A 24,129-nucleotide genomic window follows, 5' to 3' on the forward strand; every position below is an offset into this window, starting at 1 on the left:
CAAGGCAAGTGCCTTACCGGCTATACTCTCTCTCCAACCCTAAATTACTTAAATTACTGTATTTTACAAGGAGATACACAGTGTATCCAGAGGCTGGGACATTTTGCCCCTTTTATTCTTTTCTTCTCCCTGCTGGCTTGCTCATCTAGAGCACAGGAGGGGATGGGCCTGGCAGGAGATAGCTTTCAAGATTCAATAAGAAGAAAAAGAAATCTGTCTCTGTTGAAATACTTTTGACTACAAATAAAAGAAAGCCTGCGGGAGGGGGGGGGGAGTGGGGAGATAGTACAAGAGTTAAGAGACTTGCCTTGTACGTGACGGAACCAGGTTCCATCCCTGACACTGCTTCTGGTCCCCTAGTTCCCACCAGGAGTGATCCCTGAGTATAGGAACAAAAATAAGCCCCGAGCACTGCTGGCTCTGGTCCCAAGATCAAAAAAGAAAAGAGGAAAAAATCACCAGCTAAAAATGGTTGAAGGAATAAGAACGTAAATTTGTCTATTAACTTTCATCTGGAACCAACCAACCTCTTCATGTGCCAGGGGTTGGTTGATTCCGGCATCAGGTCCTCTTATCAACAACACTGAGGCATGTGCATTCTATGGCATTCACATATCCTTTTCAGTAACATACCTTCTCCCATTATGGCTGCCTCTGCACCAGTTATCACATACTGATGGAAACATGAAAAACAGAGGCAGAGTTACATACAGCCTGTGAAATGGAGGGGCCAGAGTAATAGTATAGCAGGTGTTTGCCTTGCATGTGTCCAACCCAGGTTCAATCCCCAGCACCCCATATGGTTCCTCTGAGTCCACCAGAAGTGATCCTGAGCACAGAGCCAGAAGTAAGCCCTAAGCACTGCCCTGAAAACAACAAAGAAAAGGAAACTTAAGATTCAAGGAACCTCACTTACTTCCACAGGTCTTTTCAAAGCCTCATGATGTCCTCCCTGGCCTTTTACTTTGTGATGTCTTCACAACAAATATGTACATGTATTATTCTTAGATAAAGAAGGGCCTTCATGTTGCAAAATATCCACAAACAGAAGCAGTCCTGCCTTGGGTCCTTTTATTGAAAACAAGTTTCCTGGGGAGAGCCTGTCCATGGGTAGTACACTTGCCCTGCCCACAGCAAACACAGGATCCATCACTCACATCACGTAGGGTCCCCTGAGCCCCAGCAAGAGTAATCCTTGAGTGCAGAGCCAGAAATAAGCTCTGAGAACAGCTGAATGTGATGCCCAAACAAAATCAAACAAAAAATCTCAGTATGCGGGACTGGCAAGCTCAAGAGACTGAGATCTGGGTTCTACCCTCAGCACCATCTGATTCCCTGAGCACAGAGTCAGAAGTCTCAAGCACCACTGGGGGTGGCCCCCACTCTAACAACAACAACACTTATTAATAACAATAATAATATTATTAATAAATCTCAGCATCTGTGATGGGCTTGTTCTCTCTGATGCCCACAAAACCCTCGCCCAGAAAGTCTGCCAATCACCAGAGCATAGGGTTGGTCTGCATTTGTTTTGATTCTTGTCAGTCTTGTTGTCCCGTGTCTATTCTAATTTGGCTTATCGCACGTGCCCTATTTAAAATCTTCCCCCACTGTTCCAATTAAATACAGACTCTCTCGTGTTCTGCTAGTCCAGTCAAGCTGCAAGTCACCTGGGGTCCTCCCTTTGGAGGCAGGTGGGTTTTTATTATACATGAAGTGTGGCATGTTGAAGGAACCATCAGCCCAGGTTACTCTTTGTTTGCTTGCTTGCTTGGTTTTGGGGGGCCATATCCAGCTTTCTCAGGGCTTACAGCCTCAAGAGATTATATGGGGTACCAGGGATCAAAACCAGGTCAGCTGTGCCGGTGCCTTACCCTCTCTGGCCCCACAATCTCTCTGGCCCCACATCATCATACTCTTTTTTGATGACTTGGAAACCCAGGAAATATTTCATGGGACAGGAGCCTGGCATTAACTGTCAACTCCTAACTGGTCCCCTGATGTCATTCTTGCCCTTCCCCTCTAACCTGTCTTCTCTACCCATTTTCTAGGCAAATGAAGGGTAGTAGAAAGAAAATAAAGTGTATCTGTCTCATCTCTCCTTTTTTATGTTAGCTAATAAGAATTTTTCGTTATCAATTCTTAGCACCTATTTTTAATTTTTTTTGGTTTACAATGCTATTAATAATGTTTTTCAGGGGCACAATTCTAACACCAGACCTATCATCAGTGTGTCTGTCTCTCTTCCTCAAGGATCCCAATCTCCCTCCCCCTCGTCACCCTCCCCTACCCCAATTCAATTGTGTTCCCCCATTATGTTGCCTTTGGGTTTTTGTTGCTTCCTCACTGTTCATATTTAAGCGCCACATATTAGAGATTATTCTGTATATATTCCTTTAATTCTGACTGATTTCACTCAGCCTGATATCCTCTGGTTCTATCCATGTTGCTGCAAATCTGTGTGTTTCTTCTGAAAGTTTCCAGGCGAGTAATCCACTCATTTGCTGTGAGTGTCACGTGAATTATTTGAAATTTCCAGGCTATTCTCATTTGTGTACATATTATTTGTTTAATGAGATGGCAGATCATTTACCATTGGGGAACATGTTCTGTTCATTTTTGAGTTCCAATATTAAATGTGCCTTTGCAGTTTCAACAATGATGGGCGTGTTGGGCTCCATCGATAACTGTTGTGTGGAACAGATTTAGTATTAGGCAGGGTTTTGACTGAAAGCTACAGAAATTCTCCCTGAGTGGTTTGTACAGAAAAGGGAGTTACTAGAAGACTTTTGAAAAGATGTAGGTTGCAGAACCAGCTTAATAATATAGTCATGAATGAATAAAGGCTATATATATGTATATATCTGTATACACATATACAGATATATACATATATATAAAACTCAAGACATGATTAGTTGACCACTAGTGACACAACAGCTACTGGACACTCTGTCCATTGTTGCTGGCCACTGAATGCTGCTGCTTGATGCTGGGCCATTGTGTCAGCTAGGTTTTGCTGCAGCGACAAACAGCCTCAGTAGCTACCAAACCGAGGTTCATTTCTCACTCACATTCTCATCTGCAATGGTGGACAGGGCGAGTCTGACCAGCAGAGTCGCTCAAGATCCCAGGCCAGTGGAGGCCTCATGCTTCTGTGACCCAGAATATGGAAAAGAGAAGGGTATGATACCCATTGCTGACCAATTTGACATGCTCATAAATAAAGCTTCTTTCTGATCTAAGGCATCCCAGTTCCCTTCACACTTCACAGACCAAAGCAAGGCACACAATGGTGCCTGTCCTCAGAGGGTAGGGATTTATAATTCTCCTAAGCACCATGAATGACATTAAGTTTTTAATGGAAAAAAATGTAGGCACTATGATTTACAATACCATTAATAATAAGGTTTTATGAATATGATGTCCAACATTATATGCCCCACCAGAACAGTTCCTATTCTCAACCTACCACCCCACAGACCCCTATTCCCCACTATGGTAAGCTCAGTTCTGTAGACTGGCAATTAGGCTCTGTTTTTGGTCATTTGTTATTTCCTTACTATGTTTCTTTGCATTCAACATATGAGAAAGGTCACAGAAGGAGAATTGTTATATTTGCCATCAGTTTTGATGCCCCTGCAATCTCCAATATGCCGTCCGTGGTGAAATCCCTGCTCACTAGCTGTGTTTTGTGTGATTCATTTAAGGTTCAAAATCCTGGTAGGAGCATCCAACCAAGGTTAGTCGTGCCCAGTTCTCCATCAAGAAGGCCAAGTAAAGACAAAATGCAGCCAGAGGGCTTTCAACATGGAGTTCCTAGTCCTTGTTTTTCCTCCTGAGTTTGTTCTATTGATCAATCATTCTGCTTCTCCAGTGTAGGCTAAGTTCTTTAAGTTATTTAAAGAGACAGTGTCAGGTACTGAAAACAAATTTGTTTTTTTAATATGATAATGAAAGAATGTCATTTGATTTTAAAACTAGGACCTAGCACTCAGAATGGCATCGTTCCTGATATTCTGATAAATAAAATCTATTACTTGGTCAAAAAGGAAGTGAGGTACATCTGGAGAAGAGTGGGTTCATTCAGGGCAGGCAGCGTCTCAGCTGGCCAATGATCCCATTCCCCATAGTCTCCCCACTGGGCGTGGGCTGGATTCATGGACTCACTTCTAACCAACTGAATCTGAGAGAAGAGATAGGGTGTCAATTTTGAGGATAAGGCTTAAAATTTTACTTATGGCCTCTATCATGGTTATAGTTTCCATTGTGGGTACCTTCTTTTGTCCTTTTGCTCAGTCCTTTTGTCCTTTTGCTTGTCCAGCTGTCATGGAGTGAGGTACCCATGTGAGGAGGAACATGCCAATAGGTGAGGGGAATCTGAGACTGGTTGGCAGCCATATGCATGAACTTGAAAGTGGATCCTCCCCTCAATGAGGCAGTGATGACTAACCTGCCAACACCTGTGTCTGGATGCCTGGTCCCCCCACCCCCCAAAGCTGTGAGATAATAAATGGATGTTGTCTTAAACCACTACATTTAGGGGGGATTCTTCATTAGTGATAGATAACTAGAACATTCCTTCATGCATTCAATGAATATCTACTAGGACTGTAGGAAGCTCTTGGGAAATGTTAGTGAGAACAAATCTGGCTTTTGCCCTTATGGGGTTTAAATGAATTTAAGCATGTTTCAATGCTGCAGCATCCTTATTAAGTGAATGTTCATCCTGAATTTCTAAGAGAGGAGACTTGATGTCTAACTTTTAAGCTTTTATTTTCTCTGCGTTTCATAGGCCAATGTTTTGTGGAACACATATCTGGAAATTCTCTATTTAGCTAAATGAGTAAAAGAATTAAAGTGGTAATTTTATATCCTGGCAAATTTTTCAGAGGCTGCGCCCCCCTCCCCACCCCCTCCTCCCCGCCTTGATTCATTCTAGGCTTAATAGCTGCTATTCTTTTCCGGAACCCCATGCACACTTTCACTAATTTACTTAGCAAACACTGACTGATCATTCACTGGGCCATAAGGCACTGCGGGCTCTGAATTGTTGTTGGGACTGCTGCGTCTCTCCCAAGTATATTTGGAAATTCCCTAATTGTTTCATTTTGTGAGTAATGGTTTCAGCCACAATATTTGGGCAAAGAGCAAAGGAGAGAAAGAATGGATTGACTAATGTGAAAATCAAAGCTTTGCCGAAAACAGTAATGTGTATTGAAGCACAGCCTCGTGTCCTCAAGGAGACGAGACAGAATCAGTATTGAAACAGTGCCTGAAACACTTCATCGGGCTGTATTTAAAATGTTTAAAGAACTGTTGGAACAAATAAAGCCCTGAAAAGGTCTTTCAAATTGAAATGAATTCTTGGCATGCCTTCACCTTAGCTAAAGCTCTCGGAACCCCAGCCTGCCTGGGAGAAGCCAGGGAAACTGGGTTTTTGTCATGATTGTCTAGCATGGGTCTAGTATCTGATATTTGGGGTGGAAGGAAGGAGGGGATATGCACACCTCCTTATGAATCAGAGCAGGCAGTAATTCTCTTAACATCTTGGGTGTTCTGCTTCTTTGGAATTCACAGGATGATTCTAGATGGAAGGAAGTAGCAAATTTCTCCTATTTCTGTTACTGCAAGGCACTGGGGATCTGGTTTAGAAATAAGGTACTGCTGCTGTTGGCGAAGGGGCAGAGAAGTGGGATGGGTGGAAAGTTTACAAGCAAAATGTGAAGCTATTGAACGTAAGCGAATATCTGTCCTCTTGAGAGCATGGCAGAACTTTCCAATTTACCAGTCTTAAATGGAAGATTTGACCAAGTTAGCTAGAAGAAAATCTAAACCTTATGCTAGCTAAATAAATTTAAATTTTTAAGTTTATGCCCCCCATAATGGCAAGGCAAGTGCCATTATGCCCCCCATAATGGCACTTGCCTTGCCATTATGGGGGGCATAATGGCAGCCTCTGGAGAATTATCTGTAATGTATATGACAGGGAAATAGTAATTTGTATTGTCTAACTAGTTCTTCTCAATCATGAAAAAAAAAGGGGGGTAAGTCTCTACGTAGTCTCCAATGAAAAAACAAAGGAAATGACAAAGACAGGGAATTTTCAGGAACAAAGACACAAAAGACAAATACATGGGCCGAAGAAATAATAGTGTTCAAGGTGCTTGCCTTGGATGCAGTCAGCCCATGTCTGAACCCCCAAGCACCACAAATGGTCTGCCAAGCACTGCCAGGGGGCACTCCTGAGCACAGAGACAGGAATTACCCCTGAGAACCATGTGTGACCCAAAACTGCCTCCTCCACTACTTAAACAAGGGCCAAGGAAGGACAAACAGTAGTCAAAGGGCCTTTAACATAGAGTTTCTAGTCCTTGTTTATTAGCCTGCGTTTGTTCTGTTGATCAATTAAGCCTGTTTCTCCGGCATAGGCTAAGTTGTAAGTTCTTTAAGGAGACAATGTCAGGTAATGAGAACAATTTGTTTTTTAGCTTTGATAATGAAAGAATGGCAATTGTTTTTCGATCAAGGACCTCGCACTCAGAACTGCATGAAAAGGAAGTGATTAAAAAGGAAGTGAGGTAAGCCTGGAGAAGAGTGGGTCCACTCAGTGCAGCCTCTCGGCTGGTCAATGATCCCATTCCCCGTAGCTGCCCCGCTGGGTGCGGGCTGGATTCATTGACTCACTTCTAACTCATAGAAGCTGAGAGAAGAGATAAGGTGTCAATGTTGAGGGTAGGGCTTAAAAATTTATCTGTGGCTTCCTAACGTGGTCATAGGTACTTTCTTTTGTCCTTCTGCTCAGTAGCTCGTCCAGCTGTCATGGGGTGAGGTACCCATATGAGGAGGCACTGAAGCCTCCAGCCAATAGCCGAGGGCAATCTGAGGCTGGCTGGCAGCCATATGCATGGGCTTGAAAGTGAATCCTCCCCTCGATGAGGCAGTGATGAAGAATAGCTCAATGTTGAGGGTGATCAAACCAATGTAAGTCACTTTAGTAAGAGGATTCAGGCTGGGGCTGGAGCGATAGTACAGTGAATAGGGTGCTTGCCTTGCATAAGGCAGACCTGGGTTCAATCCCCAGCACCCCACATGGTACCCTGAGATGTGCCAGGAGTTATCCTTGAGTGCAGAGCTGGGAATAACCCATGAGCATCTCTGGGTGTAGCCCCCAAACAAACAAACAAACAAAAAACCAAAAATAATGAAAAAAGAGTATCCAGTCTGCTTCCGCCACTGCTTCCCTTGGGCAAACTGCTAAAATTCTTTGTCTTAGTTCCACATCTGTAAAATGCAGGCGAGTGCCTTATAAGAAGGAGAGGGAAATTGACATCTGCTGTAAGTTGGGAACAGCCTCCTGCACATCAGAAGTGTATATGCCTGATAGTTACTATTATTTCTCTCATTTCATTGATAAAAGTACAAATGATCATAGCAAGAGAGGTCAAAGGAGTGAAGACAGATACCCTGGCAAGTTGTTGTGGGGTATATGTGCCAGGGTAGTCTTCTGGGAGGGCAGTTTAGCACCGGGCATCAAGTGCTTAGAATGCCACATTGCACTGAACCAAATCTCGTTGGAAGAATTGTTCCCAGGGAAAGAAGTCCACCATATAAAGAAATATCCGCAAAGACTCTCCTGCGCTGTGCACAATGATGAAATGAGAAGAGAGCCTACATGTACAACAATAAATAAATTAGTTGGACAGATTATTGGACATTCATTCAGTAGAAGTGTCTGTACTCATCAGATGATTTAAGAAAAATCCACTATAAAGGGCGGTTGAGGGACACCTGGAATACAGAACATTATTAGATATCATGTTAGATATTAGATGATGTTATTATGTCAATGCTAGCTCCTAGGGTGCTAATATTCTGAGAGCAGTTTGGAAGGAGGATGGGGGATGCACATTCAAGCACATGATGTTGGCAGTTTACTTTTAAATAGTTAAAAAATACAAAAAATGTTATAGTCCATACAAAGAGAGGGAGAAAGCAAGTGTTAGAATAGGGAAGCTGGGTGAAGGGTGGATCATTGCTTACTTTACTAATCAGACTTTCCACCTGAAAAAAATTCAAAATACAAAATTGGGGGTACAGGAAAAGTGCTTGGCTGGAGAGTGAGAGTGCAGGGGTGAAGGCACTTGCCTTGCATACAGCAGAACCTGGTTTGATCCCCAGCATCCCACATGGTCCCTCAAGCCCTGCCAGGAGTGATCCCTGAGCAGAGAGACAAAAGCATTTCCTGGGTATCATCGACTATGGCCCACCCTCCCCACTCCAAAAGAAACTTTTGGAGTTTCTTAAAAAGAAAATTTTATTCATTAATTCATATCATAATAGGGAACTTTTCAACATGCATTCCATAAAACATTTGCTCTATAAAATACAAAAAATGGTTTAAAAGTTAAAAATCCATTCTCCCTTTCTTACAGAGATGACGAACATTCACATAGAAACATGTTTGAGTTCCTTTATACTCCCTAAAGGGAGGAGTCCTCTCTTATCTCTCTACTGTGTCTCAAAAATTTTATCAAGTGCTAGGAATTATTTATTGAATAAACAAAAGAATGTCTAAATCCTCTAGTGCTGTAACAGGAAAAGGGGGAGATATTTTGATGATTTATAGTTACAAAGTTGTTCATGATTGGATCTCAGTCATATAATGTTCCAACTTTGTAACCATGTATCTCACTGTGATTCAATTAAAAAATAAAAAAGAAGAAAAATGATTTATAAATCAATACAGAATGATCTCATTTCTGTTATTGAGAGTATTAGATAACTGTAGTTGGTATTTACTGGAACCCTTTGTCCCATTCTGGGCTGTGCTCAGTAGTTAAATGCATCATAACAAAGTCCGTAAACAGTGTAGGGGTTAAGGCACTTGCCTTGCACATGACCAACCTGGTTCTATCCCTGGCATTGCATATGGTACCCCAAGCACATCCTGGAGTGACCTTTGAGGACAGAGCCAGGAGTAATCCCTGAACACAGCCAGTTGTGTCCCCCAATCAAGATATATATATATATATATATATATATATACATATATATATGTGTGTATATATATGCATATATATACTATGTGTGTATAAGACAGAAATTCGTAGATTAAGAAACTTATTTAAAACTCATCAGCTACCCGCTGTCAGCACTCTTGACTACAGTAGCACACAGAGAAAGAAGAGGCCGCTACATCTGCCGACAATAATATCAGTTATAGCTAGCAACTATTTATAAGGCCTGGGATGGCAGTTTGTGTTCCGTGCTCTAAAGAAGCAGAGCCAGAGAAGATTAGTTTCAGGGGCAAAACAGTGGTGGGGAAAGTGATTGTTTCTATGAAAGTAATGAGCTTTGAGATGGGCTTTGTAGGATGCATAGGAGCACATCTGTCAACAAAACAGACAAAGATTAAAACCACTCAATGCGGCGGGAACAGCATGAGCAGAGACACCGAGTCCTTGGGAAACTTTAATTAGTTTTAGGGAGTGTGGGGCTGGTTCCAGGGCAGATGGCAGCTAATGAGGTTGGACAGAGACCAGCACGCCTTAGTGAAGGTGTTGGGAGCTGGTTTTGAAAGATGACCTAGGCAGCAGGGCTTTGGGGGACAGTCCTGCCGGGAGGCGAGTCGCGATTTGGAACAGGACAAGGACAACAAAGAGAACAGAATCGAAGCTTCTTCCTCCGAAAGTTGGCAGCTCCTCGGGGCTCTGCTCATTGACAGATGTCTTGAAATATCATCCTGAACCGGCCCTGTTTGCACTGACACGAAACCTGCCTTTCCTGGGCTCGACCCGGTCCACTTGGTGTAGATGTGAACTAATTTTCCCAACCTCGCTCCTCCTTCAGTTTTTTGGTGGGTTTGACCATTGGGAAACAGAGGCAGAAGTGGGGGTTGGGGGATAGAAGGAGGGGCTACCCTAGGGTTTTCTGACCCCCTCAATCCATCTTCAGGTTATGCTCCTGTCTCCCCCAGGAGCCCAGGTCCCAGCAGGCAGCCCCTCCCTACATAAGTCTCTTCTTCAGCGGGTCTCAAATATGGATCCATTGTGGTCACATGACTTGGTCTCATGGCTCCAGACATCCCACCCTCTCCCCATCCTTCCAGTCTGGGACATGGCAGAGGCTTCTTCTTGCTGAAACTACTTTGCCGGTTGTCCTGTTCTTCTCCCAGTTAGCTCCTCAGCTTACCTCTTCTCTGTAACAGGTTCTTTTTGTGTGTGTTCCTTTGGATGGAAACTCCTAGATTTATTTCTACTCCCTGGTGGGACTGGCCACCCAGAGCAGAGGAGTCTAATGGACAGAGACTGCATCTCTCCAATTTTAGAATCTGTAAAGACAGATAAAGTGATTGCTCCAGAAACATTTCAGACTTGCTCTTTTAAAATTAATTAATTAATTAATTTTTAATTGAATCACCATGAGATACACATTAACAAAGTTATTCATGATTGAATTTCAGTCACACAATGTTCCAACACCTGTCCCTTCACTAGTGTACATTTCCCACCACCAATGTCCCCAGTTTTCCTTCTGCAACCCTCCCCCCCAGCCTGCTTCTATGGCAGAGAATTTTCTTCCTCTCCCTCCGTCTCTCCCTCCCTTCCTCCCTCCTTCTCCCCCTCTCTTGATCTCTTTCTCTCTTTTCCCCCTCCCCTTTTGGGCATTATAGTTTGCAATACAGGTACTGAAATGTTAATCTGTATCCCCCTTTATCTCCTTACAGCACCCAGTTCTTGTCCAGAGCAATTGTTTCCAAATATCATTGTCATAGTGGTCTCATCTGTGTCCTAACTGCCCTCCTCCCATCCCACACAGTTGTGGCAAGCTTCCAACCGTGGTCAGTCCTCCTGTTTCTACTTCTTTGGGTGTTAGTCTCATATTACGTTTTTTTAAAATATTACACAAATAAGTGCAAACAGTCTATGTCTGTTCCTCTCCCTCTGGCACATTTCACTTAGTATGATACTCTCCAAGTCCATTCATTTATAAGCAAATTTCATAACTGCAGTTTTCTTGGAAGCTGCATAGGATTCCACTGTGTAGATGCACCAAAGTTTCTTTTTTTCTTATCTACTTTATTTATTTTTTTAAAAAATTTTAAATTTTATTGAATCACTGTGAGATAGTTACAAGCTTTCATGTTTGGGTTATAATCTCACAATGATCAAACACCCATCCCTCCACCAGTGCACATTCCCCACCACCAATATCCCAGTATACCCCCCCTTTCCCACCCTCCCCCTGCCCCTAAGGCAGACAATATTCCCCATACTCTTTCTCTACTTTTGGGCATTATAGCTTGCAACACAGACACTGAGAAGTCATCGTGTTTGGTCCATTATCTACTTTTGGCATGCATCTCCCATCCCAACTGGTTCCTCCAGCCATTATTTTCTTAGTGATCCCTTCTCTATTCCATCTGCCTTCTCCCCTCTGCTCATGAAGCAGTCTTCCAGCTATGGGGCAATCCCCCTGGCCCTTGTATCTACTGTCCTTGGGTGTCAGCCTCATGTGATGCTACCCCACACTCCACAAATGAGTGCAGTCCCTCTATGTCTGTCCCTCTCTTTCTGACTCATTTCACTTAGCATGATACTCTCCATGTTTATCCATTTATAAGCAAATTTCATGACTTCATCTCTCCTAACAGCTGGATAGTATTCCATTGTGTAGATGTACCAAAGTTTCTTTAACCAGTCATCTGTTTTAGGGCACTCAGGTTGTTTCCATATTTTGGCTATTGTAAACAGTGCTGCAATGAATATATAGGATGCACCAAAGTTTCTTTATCCAGTCATCTGTCCTTGGGCTTTGGGTTGTTTCCAGATTCTGGCTATAGTGAATGGTGCTACAGTAAATAAAGAAGTGAAGTGCATATGGCTTTTCTGCATTGTGCTTTTGGGTTCCTGGGGTATATTCCCAGCAGTGGTATTGCTGGGTCATACGGAAGCTCAGTTTCTAGTTTTATTGAGGAATGCTCATATTGTTTCTCAAAATGGCTGGACCAATCAGAATTCCCACCAACAATCAATGAGACTCCCTTCCTCCCTGCCTCAGAGCCAGCACTGGTTGTTCTTGATCTTTTTGATGTGTGAGGCTTGCTCTTTGAGCCCACAAACTCCCCTAAACACGTATCTCATCAGCTTGTCTCTGTTTCTTTGCTTGCTTCCAGAGAAGCCCATGTTTTTAAACACATACTTCTCTCTTCTCCTTCATATCTCCCTAAATTTCAATAAACTATCTTTCATTATATACACACACAAAAGAAACATTTTATCGGGGGGCAGAAAGATAGTACAGGAATAAAGGCACAAGACTTGCACAAGGCTCACTTGGTTTGATCGCTAACACCGCTTATGGTCCCCAACGCACCACCAAAAGTAATGCTTCAGAACAGAGCCAGGAGAAAACCCTAAATCCCACCAGGTGTGGCCTAATCTTGCCCTTCCCAAAGAATCATTTGATTCTTGGCTTTGGATTCCAGCAGAATTCTCACTGGCTCACTTGTGTGTGGTCTTAAAGGAGAAGAAGACAGGAAAGGAAAGGGAAGGAACTCTAATTTCTTCTCAGGCTGCTTTATTGGGTTATGATAGAATTTCCACCTTATTCTATTCTTCTTCCATCTATTCAATCAACAAACAGGCGTTGAGTGACAAACAAGTACTGGGTACTACTTTTCTAGGTGCTAGTGATAGAACAGTGACCCCTTTCCCATGGAGCTCATTTTTTGTAGCAGGGTTTGGGGCCCCAATTAACTGCTGGGGAGAAGAGAGACTAGTCATTCCATTTTTCCTAATATCACCACCTAAAGATAATCTGGCTAGCAGACGGAGACTTTTAAGTAGAAGGAGCAATTATATCACTAGAGATACCGCTTCTCACTGATCAATATTCAATCCCCATGTTCAATCTCAATGATTAAGATTCAAAAATCAATGTTCAAGTCTATCTCAATACTCAAGTCAATCTCTCAATGATCAAATTTCCAGCGAACACCAGAGAGTTCTCAGAGAAGTACCCATGGGGCCACTTCTCAAGATACCAGTGCATCCAAATCCTCCCACTGCTGCTTAGTGGCTACTATCTGCTAGGTGATGGGGTGGGGAGCTGTGGGTGAGAATCCCCCTGGATGACACAGTCAAGGCACAATCGAGTTTTTACCATGGGTGGGGGGGGTCAAAACTTAACACACAATAAATAAGTCAAAATAGGAGAAGATGCTTGAAAAGGGCAAAAAATGTGTTGGGGGAGCTGATAACAGTAGGAACTGACCTAGCTCTGAAGTACTGTTAGTCAATGCAGCAGGAGCTGATGTTTCAGTTAAGCCCTGATTTTCTAGGTGGTGTGGTATGGTACAGAGTTCGAAACACTTTTCATTTACCATCAGATTAGCCCTCACATCAGTGAATCGAGAGACAAGAAGTGGGGCTCCCACTTTCTCAATGCTCTCTGAGTGACTGTCCCCAACGTTCTCAAACTCTAACCGATCAGATTGCTTGCACACGATGTGACTGGAAAAAATCTGACCTCCTCCAGACTTGGGCAATTAAATAAACTGCCTTCTTGTGGAATCTCACTCTGGGTGGAGAGGAAGTCTGCTTTGGCAGTGGCCCTTAAGATTATTCACAAAAGTTCCAGTTTACTTTCTGGGCATGTGTGATGTGTGGGATTACACTTTCTAGCTATTTGAAGTTAGATGTGGCCATCTAACAGTTCACATCCTTGAAGGCCATCTTTAACTCGAATTCTGAGTTAGAACCTGCTCCTTGGAGCCCCATAACACAGCACCCTGTGATACCACCAGTGCCCCATGGCACTGGTTAGGGGAGGGTGATTTGGGGCTAGAGTTGGTTCAAATTTTGTGCCCACACGCCATTGCTCTTCGAGCTTTGGATGAAGCAAAGAACTATGTACATTTCTTTACAGCAGCTTTCTCATCTTTGAAGTGGTGGTGCTGTGGGGTCGGGAAATGTCAGGTGCTCAAAATAGTTCCGGTACTAAGCACATTTTCAGTGAGTGTTACAATGATCATATTGATGGGCCATTAGGAACCCCCTGGTGGAATTTGGAGTTTATGCAACTCCAGATCCCGTGAACCAAGCATATGAAATGTGTTTATGTGCATGGTGTGTGTTTTTAGGAAAGTAGCTGGTAGCTTAGCTGGTTTGTCAAAGGGAGAGAACCCCCAGCAAGGAAGAATCTTGAATGTGAGGGTAGGGGTCTCCTTGGGACCCGACTGAACCCAACAGTTCCCTATTAGCTTTCTACTCCCTCAGGGTCTTGCCAGAGCCAGGAAATGATAACCAAAGTTAATGTACCCACTGACCCCAGGCTTAGAAAACAGAGTTAGGAAGCTGGTAAAGAAGGGGCTTGCTCAAAAATGGTGCAAGTCACCAATTTCCCCTGCCCTGCAGTTACCATCTGTCTTTTGACTCAAAGCTCAACAAGGACATAACCCAGAAGGAAATGGAATCCCTATATAAGACCTGACACCTGCTCTGTGCGTGATCTGCTTTGAAAGAAACCCACATGGGTGACATCTGCAATCCATGCTAGTTAGTGTTGAATGGTCCCGTCAAATCCTCAGAGCCAACCTATGGAAGACTGTGTGTGGTATAATTAGCCCCTAGTAAAGAGGAATAGAGGTGGGAAGGAGAGATCATAAAGCAGGTAGGGCACTTTCCTTGTACGCACTGGACCCAGGTTTTCTGCCAGGAGTGACCCTGGGCACAGAGTCAGAAGTGGGCCCTGAGCATTGCTAGGTGTGGTGTGAAATTAAAATGAAAAGGAATGGACCTACAAGTTGCACAAGGAGTACGGGGGCCAGAGCGATAGCACAGTGGGTAGGGCGTTTGCCTTGCACGCAGCCAACCCAGGTTCGATCCCCAGCATCCCATATGGTCCTCTGAGCACCGCTAGGAGTAATTTCTGAGTTCAGAGTCATGAGTAACCCCTGTGCATCATCCGGTGTACCCAAAAAGTGGAAAAAAGGGAGTCCCAATGAACTCAAGGTTCAGGAGCAAGGAAGGCCTGGAGGCGGTATTTAATTTCTGCTCATGCGCAGTAGTAGCTTAGGCGATACCCACCATGCATGAGCCCAGCACACTGGACCTGGTCCATCAGGTGGCTATTGAGTGGTCATTGTGCCTGCCCCTGGGTCTAGAATGCTGAATAATAGAGAATTCTTTTTTCTTTCATTTTTTGGGGGAGGTAGTGTCATGGGAGAAGCACCACACCTGACTGTGCTCAGAGCCTACTCCTGGCAGTGCTCAGGCCACTATATGCGGTGCTGGGGGTGGAGTCCTGGAGGGCTGCGTGTAAGGCTAGCACCTTAACTTCTATACTATTTCTCCAGCCCCCCAAATTTTATTAGTACCTTGAAAAATCTGACTTTAGAATAATGGGCAGAAAATAGTTCCTTTTTTATTAAATTGAAAATTGCTTTTTGGTGCTGGTAAGACTGAAACCTGTTTATCATAAAAAGTGCAGAAGGACAAAGGAAAAAAGTGAAAACCCACTGGGGAAAAAAAAGAAAAACAAAAGAAGAACACATCAGGGAAAGAACTAGAACCAAACATCACTCAGTAGGCACCAGAAACCCAACAAACTAGTTATAGTGATTGTCCCCATCCTTTCTGGAAAGTTTACACACTTAAATACACATTGATCTTGACATAAAGCACTTTACATAAATAGTATAATATAATAAATGCATTTTCAAAACCTATTTTCAAACATTTCTTCCATTACCAATATGTTATAGAAAGGAAGATGACTTTCATTATACTTGCTATTGTTTAGGATTCTCTTGTAAGAATTATTATAATTCATCCGATCAGCCTTTATTAAAGATACATTTAGGTTACTTTCTGAAGTTCTATGCTAAAACATTATCAAGATCATTCTGCATGATTTGGAAACAATCATAAGAATGGTTTGGACCACAGCACCCAAAAGGAGACGGAGAATAAAAGGGAATGCCCTGCCACAAAAGCAGTTGGGGTGGGGTGGGAGAGTGCTGGGAGGAATCCTGGAATAATTTGTGGTAGAGAATGGGTACTGGTGGAGGGATGGGTAATATTTTATAGCCACAGAAAAAATATTTGGGCTGAATGTTTAATGGCATTAGGAAGTGATTTTTTTGAGTCACTGTGTGACTGAAACGCAACACGAAAGTTTGTAAGTATGTAACTGTACCTCAAGATGATTTACTAATAAATTTTTAAATGGTTTGGAAACATTCATAAGAACGATTTCAAATAATAATATCAGAAGATATGATTCTGGGAAGGCGAATGGAAGGTCCATTGACATTTTGACACAGATTGGCAAACTGTCCTCCCAAGCATTGACCTAGTTTATGCTCCAGTGAGATCCATTCATCAGGACTGTCTTTGCAAATCTTTGCTAACCTGGTTGGCAAAATAATCTTAGTAATTTAATTCCTGACTTTTGGTTTACTTTTGAATCTTTAGTCTATTTGATTATCTATTTGCATTTCTTAGAAGACAATATATAGAAGACTTCTCATTTTGAAAAGAGAGTTATTTATCTATAAGGACATTCATCCCACCTTTCCTTATACAGCTAGAAAACAGGAACCACCAAAGGAGGAAACTGGACACCACTTAAAGTAGAAACTTACTGAAATATTTTATAGCCACAGAGAAAAGATTTGAGCTAAGTGTTTAATGGCATTAGGAAGTGATTTTTGAGAAAATTTCTTGGGAAAAAATGCAATATGCAAAATAATTTATAGAAACATCCCATAATAATTTATTCACTTTATCTAAAGATATTTAGAAGAAAGTGAAAATAGAAGAAAAGAGAAATTGTTCAGATTGATGTTCTCTATGAGATATAACTGTGCATGAATTTTAAACGTTCTTCTTTACACTTTTTGCAGCCAATTAATTTTCTCAGAGTATAGGACTGAAATGTAACACTTGGTTGGTATGTTTATTGGTTTCAGTGTTGGGGTCATCCCAACTTCAGAGGTTTAACTTTAAAATCAACAATTTACTTCCATCGATGAAACAGACATATGCCCGGCTTATTAATAATACTAATGGGCACTCAACAGCATGGCATGCAAGATGTAGCCTCAAGATGGGTATATTCTGGAAGGGGAGTGGAGCTGTATATACGTTTGTAGCAAAGGAGAGAAGAGCCTGTATTCTGGAGCTTGGCAAAGCCTCCGAGAGGAGTGACTTTTCAGCCCAGCCTCAAAGGATAAGTTTCATTTTAGACCTAACATTTGTCATTTATTTCTGACTCTATGAGCTAGAGGCTGGAAAGATAGTACAGTGTGTACGGTGCTTGCTTACCTTGCATGCAGCCAAGCTGGGCTTGATCCCCAGCACCCCATGTGGTGCCCTGAACCCCCCAGGAGTGATCCCTGAGTGCTGAGCCAGGGGTAAGCCCTAAGCACAGTTGTGTGTGGTGCAAAAACAAAGCAAAAAAACAAGCATGTGGTAAGAAAATCAGAAAATGTAGAATAAAAGACTAGATGTTTATCATGAGTGGGGTATAGTAAATCCTGCATATGGAAAAATATCATATACTTCCCCCGAGTCCTTCCCCCACCACACAGCAGATTAATAAAAGTTTGTTGCTTAACTTGTGTATTTCCAAAGCTCAGAAGAGGAACCTCAAAGAGAGGGAATGAATGGATTTGTGGCACCTGATTGGAAAGCTGGCAGAGTAAGAATTTGAGTGGACCTGGTGCCCTAGATAAAAGTTAGCCAATGTTAAGCCCGTCATACTCAGCCTCTTACTTTCCCCACGCACAAGGCTGTTTCTGGGCTCCATGGCCCCCTGTGTTCTACTGAGTGGTCATCACTGAAGGGGTGTCATCAGCATGGGTGGCAACCAATGGCACAGAGAGGGTGAGACCACCATCACCAGGGAGGCATGCGGATGAGCAGGGAGAAAGCCCTCAGCAAACCCGGAACAACGGAGCTAGAAGCACCTTTCCAGGTTCAGGTGTGGGGGTGGGGGGGGCGCTGGTGGGGACTTGAGGGCCAGAGAAAACACCACAGTGGTGCTCGTCTCGGAGCCAGATCTAAAAGGGTGAGGCTTGCCGCGAAGAGAAGAGGAAGATGCATGTCCTGGACAGAGGGAACAGAGCCTGCAGAGGCACAGCCAGGGCACGGAACATGTGAATCTGGAAGGCAACAAGGATTTCACTTTGGCTATAACAAGGGGCACGCCTGTGCCTGTGCGTGTCTGTGTATATCTGTGTGTCTCTATGAGAGTGAATGTGTATTCAGACGCCTCCCTTCAGTGCCCTGCAACTAAGTGTGTAAGCACCACAACTAAAGTGTGTGAACACTACAATCAAGAGTCCAACCCCCCAGTCATTGTAACCACAACAACAAAGGAAAGGGAAGGGAAATATTTTTTAAAAAATACATTTATCTGGGAGCTGGAGGTATAGTACAGTGGGTAAGGTGCTCACCTCGCATGGATCAACCCATGGCCCAGCCAGGAGTGATTCCTGAGCACAGAACCAGGAGTAAGCCCTGACTGCTGGGTGTGGTCCCCAAACCAAAATATTAATTTTATTTTATAAAACATTCATTATTCCATACGTATGAGTTTCTTAAAAAATACATATATTGTGTATATGTAACATATGTAAGCCAATTAAAAACATGTAAGTAAAATATATACAACTAAAATCAGTACATGTAAATATAAAACACACATATACATAATATCCTATTGCATCTTTTTTTTTCTTGGGGAAAGCAAAAAATGAAGAGACTTATTCTGAGGAATTGGCTATTCAATTATGCCCACTACTGGACACCGGCGAGCTGGAGCCTCGGGAAGCCTGGTGGGGGTCATTCAACCCACGTCTGAAGACACGAAAACCAGGGGAGCTGTTGATGTAAATCCAAACCCAACAGCAGGACAAGATGAGATGAGGTGTTCCAGCTCAGTCATTGGGAGGTGGATGAACATCTCCTTTCTCTGTCTTTTGTTTGGCTCAAGTTCTCAGTGGATCAAATGATGCTTCATTATTTTGGGAGCAGTGGGGGGAGGGGGGCAAACTGACTGACCTGGGCCCACTAATATACTTGTTAATCTTATTAGAACACTGAGGAGAGGCACCAATAGCATTCATCTGGGTACCTGTGGCCCACTAAAGTTGTCACATCAAGTTAATCTTGCTTGCAAAAGGTTGGAATATTATGGAAAGACTTATCTGGAAATAGTTAAGAAACCGGGAAAGGCCCAGAAAATCACATTGTAAAAATCGCGTTGTACTACATTGTACTGCAATTGTAAAAATCAAAGTCAGTGGGGGAGAGCCTGTAAATTCTCTATTTTTTTAATGAGAGAAGGACAAGATAGGAACTGAATTTTGGAAAGATTCTCGGTCTGGTTTAGAGAAGAAAGAAGTGGTTAAGAAGGAAATCAGGTGGTAAAATATTAAACTGGTCCAAGTGGGAGATTATAAGACCATGTTTAGGATGAAGGCTACAGGGTGAGGGTTGTTTTCTGGGCAAAGGGATGGCTGTCTCTCAGAGTCAAATTCCCACGAGTTGGCTTACTGTGGTGGAGTGAAGGGTGATGGTGGATTTGAGCTGAGGGATGAATGAGAATTGCACCCAACTACCCAACTAGGTTATCTGGTGGCTGTAGATATTCAAGCTAAGCAGTTTAGATGCATGTCCTTCCTACAACCCTCCATTGTATGGTTATTTGCAGGGCACCTACTCTGTCCAAGGTCTATGGGCACAGAGAACTCTAGGACCTGTGTACAATCTGTGCAAGGAGCAACCCCATGTTACAAAGACCCAGTAATCACGAGCTCAGTAAAGAGTGGGACCTGAAATTGAGGCTACCAGGCTACCTTTCTGCAGAAGCAAATGTCTAAGGTGAAAATTCAGAGGAGGAGGATTCCTGCCCACCAGGCTGAGACAGTAGGAGTTGAGGGTTCTCCCTCCCGCCTTCATCATTTTGCCCCCACACAGGTCCCAGCTTCCTGAGCTGAATAAGATACAATTTCTGCCTTGGTGAATGGGAACACATAAAAAGACAATGCCATCTTTGGCAGGGCTGGAGAGATAGCAAAAGGGGCTGAGCACAAGCTTTGTGCCCTGGACACCCACCCACTTTTCTTTCCAGAACGGCATGGTCCTCCAGCACAACCAGGAGTTGACCCCTAACCCCTCAACACAGAGCCTGGTGTGGTCCTAAAACAAAACAAAACAAAACAAAACAAAACAAAACAAAAGGCAATGCCACTTGACACAAATGCACTAAATCATGCATGTCTGCCTCATGTCGAGAAAAAGGGTCAACTCCAGGTACACCAGGGATTTTTAGCTGAAAACTCCGGGACTTCTTAGAGTTTGAATGGGGAACCCCCCCCCAACCTCCCCTTACTTCCAGATGCCCAGGCAGCTGCACACACACACATGCACACACACACACACACACACACAAACACACACACACCCTACTGCTGCCTCCACATACACTCATCTACCGACGCTGTTCCAGAGACTCATAATTAAATCTTGAAAGAGACCAACTAGCTGCAAAAATTCTCAATTCGGGCTGAGACCACCGGGCTACATCGGGAGGGGCTGAGCCAAGTTCCCGCCCGTTCTACCAAAGCTCCAGTAGCATCACTCACACCCCAACAGCTGTCACCATGCCTCCAGCCTGACTTCCCAGTTAAATATTCCAGATTTTCTAGAGTGCTTGAACACAACATCTCCAAACTCTGTAATACTAACATCCCAGTAGTGGCACACAGATGGAATGGGAATATAACATAGAAGCCAACTAATCTCGACTAACAAAAACATTAATCAAGAAAGCTTAACTAGCAACAACAGCTTAGTAAACCCACAGACAAGGACTTAATGTCCCCATAGCGAGATACAACAATTTTCATAAATTTAATTTTACTATTTTTTGATCACTCCATAAGCCATTTAGTGGTAAAAAGCAATATAAAATAAATTATTGTGGGCCTGCTATGGAGGGAGGCTTGAGAATAGTTGGGGAAACGGAGACAATGATGGAGGGAAGGTTTCAGTGGTGGTGGGACTGTGTTAGAATTTCCAATGCCTGTAACAAATCATCATGAACAACTTTGTAAACCATGGTGTTTTAATAAGGTGGGAAAAAATTTAAATTAAATAAAAGAAAATGCACTTTGCAAGATATTACCATATATCAGGTGCATTTGACCTAAATTCTTATCTAAATCTTGACATGCTGTATATTGGATTTTTCATAAGACAATGAAAATGGATTCATTTATGGTTAAATAAATAAAGGAGATATACATTAAATCCATATTGTTTAATTACCTCCATTCTTTAAAAAAACACTCTGTTAAGATCTTACCCAAGCATCTAATATCTGCATATGATTTCTTAATTACCTGCTCACTCTAATCCATAGTGGGATGCTCTTGGTCTAAGGAAGCAATACCAATTGTCAGAGAAGATCAATCAGTCATACCAACTATGAATAATTCATGCAATGAAGAGCATTTATTCCCTCCCCCCCCCAAAAAAAAAACACGGTGGGAGGGTCTCCCCTACAGTATTCCCCATTTTAAGCCAGAGCTGTCTGGATTCTAGCCACCAGGACTAGTAAAGTGGAACGCAAATCTTCCCCTCCAGGATTCGCCCCCAGATGTTACAAGGAGGGGCACAGTGTCCTCCTGGGTACTGAACGGAGCCTAGTGAGGCGCTCTCTTGGAAGGTGGGTGATGTCAGGAGATTGAACGTTTCTATCGCGGCGGGGTGCCGGGCACCCTCGCTCCTCCGATCACCCGGGCTGCATTCATCGGGCCTGGGACTCGAGCTGGACAGCGGCGGAGAGGGAGAAACACACACACACAACCCCCCCCCCCCAACACACACACACACACACACACACACACACACACACACTCGCACGCACGCACGCACACAGATTTTGCGTTTTAAAGAAAAAGGAAAGTGAAGTCCTACATTCAATATACCAGGGCAGGAAGCACCCCACTTTGCGGACCGCTTGAGGGAGCACACCTGGGCGGACAGTTGAGGGATCACCTGTCCAACCTAACCTAACCTCCTGCAGATCGGGTTGGTACCAAAGCCGAGGCACCGAGAAGCAGGGGCGCCAGCGAGCGGGAGAAATCCGCATCTCTTTGCTTTCAAAGCCCACCCCGCCCCCAACCTCCCCCATTCCCAGGCCTGGGCTCCCCAAGTCCTGCAGCCTCGGTCCAAGCCGGGGGCGTGTGCGAGGGGCGGGGCTGCGAGGAGCTCAAGGATTGAAAAAAATAAGCAAGGTAATTAGCATCCTGTAATCCTATTGGCTCTCTGCCTGTCTTCTTTACATATGCCCGCCCCTTTGGCTGCACGGGGTTTGCGAGGCCGCGGCTGTTGCTGCGCTTCAGTGAGGGGCGGGAGGGCCAGGAGCGAGCCGGGCCCGGGAGCGGCGAGCCGGGATCCAGCAGCCAGTTGCCCGCGGAGCTGCGGCGGCGGCGTCGTCGTCGTCTTGGACCTTTTACCGCCTGCAAACGCCGAGGTGGGCGTCCAGCGGCTTCTGCCTGCAGCTGGGCCCGGGGGAGACCAGATCAGACACTTTAAATTTTATTGGGGAAGCAGAGAGGGGGGAGTCCCGTCGTTGAGCCACCTTCCCGGCGCCCCCGACTCCGGCCCGGGCTCTGGGAGGTGACTCCGGGGTCCGCCCTGTCTGTTCCGGCGCAGCGGCGGCTCGCGGTGGCAGCCCGAAAGTAGTAACACTTGATCGCGGCCTCCGGGGGTAAAAGTGAGCCGAGGCGGGCGCGGGCGGCTCTCCCGGCGCCCGGGCGCCCGCTGCTTCTCGCCGTTCCTTCCCTCCCCGGCTCCCCGGCGGCCGCAGCATGAAGTGGCGCAGCGATGGCCAGAAGAGGTAAGAAGCCCGTAGTGCGGACGCTGGAGGATCTGACGCTGGACTCGGGTTATGGTGGCGCGGCGGACTCGGTGCGCTCCTCCAACTTGTCCCTGTGCTGTTCCGACTCGCACCCGGCGTCCCCGTATGGCGGGAGCTGCTGGCCGCCTCTAGCTGACTCCATGCACAGCCGGCACAACAGCTTTGACACTGTCAACACTGCCCTGGTGGAAGACTCCGAGGGGCTGGACTGCGCCGGCCAGCACTGCTCGCGGCTGCTGCCGGACCTCGACGAGGTGCCCTGGACCCTCCAGGAGCTGGAGGCGCTGCTGCTGCGCTCGCGGGATCCCCGGGCAGGCCCGGCGGTCCCCGGCGGCCTGCCCAAAGACGCGCTGGCCAAGCTGTCCATGCTGGTGAGCCGGGCGCTGGTACGCATCGCCAAAGAGGCGCAGCGCCTGAGCCTGCGCTTCGCTAAGTGCACCAAGTACGAGATCCAGAGCGCCATGGAGATCGTGCTGTCCTGGGGCCTGGCGGCGCACTGCACGGCGGCCGCGCTGGCCGCGCTGTCGCTCTACAACATGAGCAGCGCCGGCGGCGACCGCCTGGGCCGCGGCAAGTCGGCGCGCTGCGGCCTCACCTTCTCCGTGGGCCGCGTGTACCGCTGGATGGTGGACAGCCGCGTGGCGCTGCGCATCCACGAGCACGCCGCCATCTACCTGACCGCTTGCATGGAGAGCCTCTTCCGGGACATCTACGCGCGGGTCGTGGCCTCCGGGCTGCCTCGGAGCTGCAGCGGGTCCGGCCCGGCGGCCAGCGCCGGCCCAGGCCCGGGTTCCGGCCCCGGCCCGGTCCCGGGCGCGGGCGCGGTCCCCGCGGCGGAGAAGGAACGCGAGGCGCCCGGAGGGGGAGCGGCCAGCGGCGGCGCCTGCAGCGCGGCCAGCAGCGCCAGCGGGGGCAGCAGCTGTTGCGCCCCTCCGGCCGCCGCTGCAGCCGCTGCCGCCGCTGCCGCCGCCGCCGCCTCCGCGCCGGCCACCGCCGCCACCAACCACCACCACCACCACCACCACGCGCTCCACGAGGCGCCCAAGTTCACCGTGGAGACGCTGGAGCACACGGTCAACAACGACTCGGAGATCTGGGGGCTCCTGCAACCCTACCAGCACCTTATCTGCGGGAAGAACGCCAGCGGTAAGTGGCTGCGCGGGCGCCGCCCCCCTCGCGCCTAAACCC

At 45.5% G+C, this 24,129-nt stretch overlaps 1 protein-coding gene across 4 annotated transcripts in view; it reads left to right on the forward strand.

The window, feature by feature from the left end:
* Nucleotides 1-21,988: 21,988 nt before the first annotated feature.
* ABTB3 (ankyrin repeat and BTB domain containing 3) overlaps nucleotides 21,989-24,129 on the forward strand; it is a 246,842-nt gene continuing 244,701 nt past the window's right edge. The window contains exon 1 of one of the 4 annotated variants that reach the window (XM_055118420.1): nucleotides 21,989-24,087. In XM_055118420.1, coding sequence (XP_054974395.1) covers nucleotides 22,908-24,087 — 1,180 coding nt within the window. In that variant the 5' untranslated portion in view covers nucleotides 21,989-22,907. The remainder of the gene's footprint in view (nucleotides 24,088-24,129) is intronic. The other 3 variants (XM_055118419.1, XM_055118418.1, XM_055118417.1) reach the window with 3 other exon arrangements.

This window comes from Sorex araneus, chromosome 10 (assembly GCF_027595985.1).
Source record: "Sorex araneus isolate mSorAra2 chromosome 10, mSorAra2.pri, whole genome shotgun sequence".
NCBI classification, from domain to species: Eukaryota; Metazoa; Chordata; class Mammalia; order Eulipotyphla; family Soricidae; genus Sorex; species Sorex araneus.